This window comes from Galeopterus variegatus, unplaced genomic scaffold (genome assembly GCF_000696425.1).
Source record: "Galeopterus variegatus unplaced genomic scaffold, G_variegatus-3.0.2 Scaffold2516, whole genome shotgun sequence".
Classification (NCBI taxonomy): Eukaryota; Metazoa; Chordata; class Mammalia; order Dermoptera; family Cynocephalidae; genus Galeopterus; species Galeopterus variegatus.
This window is the reverse complement of record NW_007728627.1, coordinates 23683-30917: the sequence shown is the minus strand read 5'-3', so window position 1 is coordinate 30917 and position 7235 is coordinate 23683. Positions and strand designations below refer to the sequence as shown.

The window sequence follows — 7235 nt, the reverse complement described above, 5'->3', positions numbered from 1 at the left end:
AAAAAAAAAAAAAAAAAAAAAAAAAAAAAAAGCCTGGGCTCTTACCCCCATCAGCGATTGGGGCCCAAGCATGTTTTCCTTTAAGCTTTTCCAGGAGGTTGAAATGTGTAGCAGGTCTAAGGACCACAGCTGTAACCTCTTGCTGAGTATGTGTGTCAGATAAAGTGGGCAGTGGGATATGATGAGGCTAGCGGAGGCAGCTCTTTGGAAGGAGCTAGGCAGATTAGTGTTAGGCAGGAGCCACCTGGCTAGGAGACTGCCTTTGATATGTAGCCAGAATGAATTAATGAGATCTGGAGACCTGGAGGAGCAGGCTGGAATTCAGTAAGAAGTCTAGGTAAAGGGAAAGAGGCTCTCCAGGCCTCTTCGGGCAAGTGAGACCTAGTCAGCCAGAAGGAGGAGCTGGTTAGTAGGTCACATCCTTTACCATGTCTTGTCTTGTCTTTGCTCTGGTGTAAGAAGTTTTCTAACTGGTCTTCACGTCCAAGGTTTTGTTTCTAGACCTTAGAGCATGGTTGAGGTAACCAGTGGCACTCTCAAGGTCTCTCCCATCATCATCCTCTTAGAAATAAAATATGTGCTGGGAAATACTCACAGTCCAGCAGAGAATGGCAAATCCAAACCAGGCAACCCCCCAGGCATGTCGGTTCATGGGTCCAGAGATCAGTTCATAGCAGCCCTGGAGGGGTGGGCGATTCCACATTGGTGTGAGAGGAACCAGAGAAAAAGATGTGAGAGATGGATAGGAAAGCAGATTCCTGGTTGAATCAGTCCCACTCCAAGTCCAGTTTCCCATGACCAGGCTATCTCTGCCTCCCTGTAGACAGCCTGCTACTAACAGTGCTTTGCTCAGGAAACATAAGTAATACTGCTGAACAGCTATTCTATATTACATTTATTTGTATCTTTATCACTTAATCTCACTAAGTGCTATTTTATTTTATTTTAATTTAATTTAATTTATTTTATTTGGCAGCTGGCCAGTGCAGGGATTCAAACTGTTGACCTCAGTGTTACAAGATGGTGCTCTAATCTACTGAACATGCTATTTTAGCATAACATTTTTTTCATATTGAATATGTGGACAATATTTTCTTCAGACAATTTGATTTTTTTCCTTTTGAAAAGGTTTATATTGGTGATCTGTTTGAGGGCAGAGTTACTTTTTGATTTGTTTGTTTTTAAATAAAAATGCTTCTGGTCCATGAAAACTAGAGATCCTCTGTTGCCATTTTTTTATAACCATAAAAGGAATTCCTACATCATGCCCCTAAATTCTCATTTGACCTTTTATTTCAATGTATATTTTTGGGATTCTAGTATGACCTTAAAGGGCCATGGTGTGCACGTGAGTGATTCATTGTTTATTCAGTGATTCTTTCATTCATGCGTGCCGTGATCCAGTAAGTATTTATACATGGCACATGCTGCCCTAGTCACTATACAAAGTTCTGGAGCGAAATACATGTGTAAGGTTAGAATTGCCATCTGAGCGACCTCTACTAATGCCCTGGGAATCACAGCAATGACTAGGAAATGCCATAACCAGTGCTGGTTCCATGGACCACGAGGTCTAGAGGGTAACCTCCTAGAAAGGTTGTCCTTAAAGTTTATGCTCCATTCAGTGGCTAGAAGTGGCCACTTGAGGTTCTGTCCTTTATGACTTTGCCCCAGTCCCTTGCTAATCCACTTATATTCCCTGCCTTTGCTATACCTTTCTCCCCCATATACCCTTCTCCATTTATATTAGAGGCACCTCTATTCACCTAGATGCTCAAATGAGAAATCTTGGAATTATCTTTAACTCACCTGTTTTTCTTTTATCCAACAGTCCAACACAGAAACAAATCCTTTTGGGTGTACTTTAAAAATGTATCTCAAATCCAAACATTTCTCATCACTTCCTGGTACTGCCTTGGTCCACCAGGGCCTCATTCCAAGATTACTACAATAGCCTCTAGCTGGTCTCTCTGAGGCCACACTTGGCACCCCACTGGTCTTCACAGAGTGCCGGAGCCATCCTCGTAAAACATAAATCAGGTACATCACGTGGCTGCTCAAAACCCTCCAGTGGCTTCCTACTGCCCTTAAGATGAAATTCTAAGTACTAACCATGGCCTAGGAGGTGCTGTATGACATGGCCCTCTCTCTCTCTCTCTCTAACCCCATCTTCCACTGCTAGAGGCGTTTCACCGTAAAGCTGATGAGCTTAAGCTTTGGGCCGTACCTAATTTTACAAACATATTGTTTTTATTGTTCTTCCTAAGAAGAACCCCGCCCTACAAATTTTACAATATTAAGGCCCCACAAAATCTAGATCCATCCTTGCCTTCTACTCATCCTTCCCTCACTCTGGCCTTTGTAGTGACTGCCTTGTTGTCTTCCTCCGGAGAGCTGACTGCTCCCCCTTCAGGGCCTTTGCACCCACTACTTCCTTTCTTTGGATTCTCTTCTCCAATCTTCCAGTGTCTCATTTCCACTCGTAATTCACACCTCTGCAAATATGATCTCCGCAAAGCCCTTCCTGAGAAAATACCCTTTCCCCCACCGTACTCTGTTTACCTACCGTGCTTTATCTCCGCTCATGGCATTTATCACTATCTGGATTTTACCATGTATTCGTTTGGTAACATGTTTATTGTCTGTCTCCCATACTAGAATGCAAGCTCCATGAATGCAGGGATTTTATCTTGTTCACTGTTGAACCTTTAAAACCTAGAGCAAGTGTCTGGCACACAGTAGACACCTAATAAACATTTACAGAATGAATGGAATGTGATATTAAGTAATGATTCCAACAGTATCATTTGCAACCCACTCGATCCTCCTGACAATCCTGGAAGGCAGTCATTCATCTGGTAACATATGTGAGCACGCTTATGCCAGGTGCCAGGTCCTGGGCTAGACACTTTAGCACATTTAACACAGAAATGGGTCTTGCCTTCATGGAGCTCACAGACAAAAGCCCCAGTTTTCTGCCCTCTTCTCATTTAGTGACTTTTCATGCTGATAATCATTTTAGTGGTGCTTTACTTGATCTTCCTTAGTTCCATTATAATATTCGTGAGGTGTAGTGATCAGAATTTGCACATAGCATTTCTGAAGCAGATAGACCATGATGTAGGGTATATATATATATATATATATATATATATATACTCGTATTTACATCTGACATGCTATGTGAAATTCTGGTTGATTTCTATTACCACACTTACGACGACTTCCTAAATTTTGTCAGTCTTCATGGCTGTAGCAGCACATTTGTGTACTATAGATCTCGAAAAGCTACAATATGGCTGTGAAAAAGAGCCATTCACATCTCCATTCACTAAGCCACCAAACATTTATTGAGTGCCTGCCTTGTGCCAGGCATTATGCTAAGTACTAAAGATACAGAGTTGAATAAAGCATAGTCCTCAAGAAGACTCATACCAAAATAGACTTGTGAACAAATATAAGACAGTTCAACATGGTGAATACAATAATAGAAGTAAAGTATACCAGGTATGGGGGTGGCACATTTTGCTTTGTGGAAAACGATTGCTACAGCGGAGCCAGCAGGAGCTGTACACAGGTCAGAGACAATGGTGGTGGTCAGAAATAATGGGAGCCGGGACAGGGAGAATCAGAAAGGATTAATAGCTAAGAGATGATGTTGAGGGGAAGAATGAGTGAGACTGAGAAAGCAGGAGGAGTACAGGGAGTTGGGGACAGAGAGAGGAACTTCAGAAGTCAGGATTTTGTGGAGGAGTAGGGCTGAGTGATGATGTGTAGCTGTAGCGTAGCTAGTACACAGTGGGGGTGGTGACGTTAAGGACAGAGGAGGCCGAGGAACCAAAGGGAATTGTACACAATTACAACCCAGTCAAGATTTATTTGCATGAGCCAGTTGCAGTGTTGAAACATTGAAAGTGTTTTACTAATTCTGAGAATGATAATTATATTGCGTACAGTGATTATAAGCAACAAATTTAATTTTTATAGCAGTCTGAATATAACTGATTAACATAAGGCCAGAACAATGTGGCTCAAAGCTAAATGAGGATTGCTAAATGAACACTGCTGCAAAATATCTATATCATTCCCGTGTCCTTTTCTGGATGAATGCATCCGATCCTAGTCTGGGCACTCTGCCTAGTGTGGTATGAGGGTCAGCAGAGCCGCGTCGTTCATTCTGAACGTGCAGTTTGTATTATTTACTCCCAAACTAAAGAGGCCGACAGTCCTCAATTATTTAATGAACTGGCACACAACCAGCTTTCTTTAAAAGGGTAATTCCCAAAGCAGTGTACAGCATTTCAGCGCACAGTGTCGGCAGATGCTGACTACAGATATGTGGGCGTTCTCAGTAGGGCTTTTGGGGAACATTGCCAAGTGTTTGATGGCTTAGAGTCTGTGCTCTGGAGCCAAGTGGCTCTGGGTTTACATCCCAACGACCATTTACTGGTTGTGTGGCCTTGGGCAAGGTTCTTATTAGCATATCTATATCTCAGTTCCTTATCTGTAAAATAGGGATCATATTGGCATCCACTTTTGAGCATTAAATGAGTTAGCATATGTATGGCATTTGGAACTGTGCCTAGCTTTGAGTAAGTACTCAACAAATGTTAGTTTTCATGATCATTATCACATTATCCTCATCAGCTCAGAAACAGTTTTTCAAAACCCAGCTGTATGTAAACTACCTTCTACCCAAATCAACAGCTTAATATTTTACTAAGGCCGTCCTGCATTACCACTAAATGAGGAATGTGGGTACATAAATACTGCATTTACCCTCAGCAATTGCCATTGCTTTGGAATTGGCAAAACATTCATTTTCATTTTATCCCTTCCAATTTAAATTTTTCAGAAATAGAGCAAATCTTTTTTTAATGTAAATATTTCTTGAAATACCAATTGTGTACATGGTACAAATTGTTTTCATTTAAACAAAGTTATATTTTGCTTTTGCAATTCTCAGATTCTGTTAGTTTTATTAAAATGTAAATTTGCCATATCAGTTCTAATTTAGCATTCAGGGTTTACTAACAAATAGAGAAGGAAATAGTTAACATGAGGTTTGGGAAAAGGATGTAGAATTCCTTACTGAGAGACTGTCACCTACAGTGGATCATTATTTTTCCCAAAGAGAGCAGAAGAACCTCCTGGAAGGTCTTGGGAGGAGTGAGTACTCACCTGATTGTGGTAATAACCAGACACTCCTAGTTTGCAAGCCTCCAGGTTGAGAGGTTCTTTAAGGTTGTTCATTACACAGCACTGACGAGGCCAGGGATAGTCGGCATCATTATTGTCAGCCCGGAAGGCAGATGTGTATTTCTGCCAGTCTGATGGACCATTTACACCACAGCAATTGTCCTATCAGTGGGTGAGAGATACAAAATTCTCTTTCATGTTCCTTCCTAGATCCATCAATGTAGAAACTGAGATTTTATAGAGAAAGAAGATATGGATATTGTATTATAGCTTGTGTTTACCAAAAAATCCCCAAAGAAGAGCTGAAGGTATTAGTAACTTACATTTTAGGGTTTGCAAAATATATTTAATATTTACGACTTTACTATTCATTAGTGAGCTCTATAGACTTTGACATGTTACTTAAACTCTCTAAGCCTCGTTTTCCTTAATTGTAAAATTGGTATAAATATAGTACCTATCTCATAAGTTTTTTGTGAGGATTAAATGAGTTAATACACTTAACGTGTTTAGTAAAGTGCCTGACTCATAGTAAACTCTTAATATATGTTAAATATTATTAATACTATAATCTTGATAATGTGAGAGGTATAATTATTCTAATATTACATATGAGCAAATTGACGATCAGAAAATAAAAAATTTTAGTGATGAAAAAATTAGAAGTATTCTTCTTATTTTACTTTTCTGTATTTTTAACATTTTTCCAGATTAATTATGTATTACTTTTATAATGGGAGAAAATAAACTAGAAAAAAATAGCAAAACCTGGTGGCACACAGCTATGCCTCTACATAATAATTGATATCCTTAAACTCTAAATAGAATTGAGAATAAAGACATAACTCATAGCACTTTCCTTCCTATAAATGCTGAGAAAATGTTTCAATGGAGGAGGTTAAAAACTGCAGGTATTTCTCAACTTTTACAATAAATGTATTCATGCAAACTTTATGATATATCAACCATCTTTAAAGGATGTCCAATTTTGACACTGGGTTATGGGAAAGATAACCAGTAAAAATAATCATTCTGTACTGTGATCTGAGCATTCTGGGGAAAAAGGATTAAGTTGGAGGCAGGCTTATCTCAGACTAGGATGTAAGTGGAGACAGAGAAGAGTTAAAGGTCCCAAATTGAGCTTTGTAACACTCCAACATTCAGAGGTGGGGAAAGGCTGAAACCCAGCAAAGAAGACAAGGGAGTAGCCAGTGTGACAAATGCTGATGACAAATGTCATCAGTCTGACAAATGTCAAGTAAGATGAGAACAGCGACTTGACCACTGGATTCAGCAGGATGGAGGTAATTGTTAACTGTGACAAGGGTCTTTTGAGTGGAGTGGTGGGGTCAGAAGCCAACTGTAGTTGAAAGAAGATAAGAGTTGTGGAAATGAAGACAGCAAGTATAGGTGTCTCTTTTGAGACTTGTGAAATAAAACAGAGCAGTAGTGGAACAGAATGGGGGCAAATGTTGGGTGAGAGAGAGGTTTTTCTTTTTTAAAGTTGGACAATTTAGGGCCGGCCTGGTGGCGCACTGCTACAGTGAGGTGTCCTTGTCGGCTGACATGAGGGAGAAACTGATGCGGCAGACTGGAGCAGGGAAGACGGTTGGAGTGAAGTGGACAATGTAAAGCAGAAGCAAAGGAGTTGGACAGAGGACAGTCCAATTATCAAAGCAAGAGAGAAGGCAAAGTACACGGGTGCAGGTTAGTGCAGATGGGTAGATTTGGTGGTAGAAAGATGAGATGGTTCTTGTCTAGTTGCTTCTATATTCTTAATAAAATATGAGGTCAAGCCATCAGCTGAGAGTGAGGGTGAGGAGGGATGTTGCAGGTATGAAGAGAGACGAGAACATGTGAAATAGTGGCAAGTGAATATTCTAGAAAAATATACTACGATATATTAAGTGCCCTGATGGAGTCTGGATGTGTTGTTCCCTCCAAAACTCATGTGGAAATTTGATCTCCAATGTGGCAATGTTGGAAACTGATTGAGTTCTGGGGGCAGATGCCTCATGAATGGATTAATGCTCTCC

General features: G+C 40.2%; 1 protein-coding gene across 1 annotated transcript in view; it reads right to left on the bottom strand.

Moving 5' to 3' along the window:
* The window catches only part of UPK1B (uroplakin 1B), a 13413-nt gene that overhangs the window by 1742 nt on the left and 4436 nt on the right, over positions 1–7235 (bottom strand). The window contains exons 4-5 of the mRNA XM_008582088.1: positions 5182–5361; positions 596–679 (exon numbers count right to left, since the gene is read on the bottom strand). Of these exons, the coding sequence (XP_008580310.1) occupies positions 596–679; positions 5182–5361 (264 nt within the window). The remainder of the gene's footprint in view (positions 1–595; positions 680–5181; positions 5362–7235) is intronic.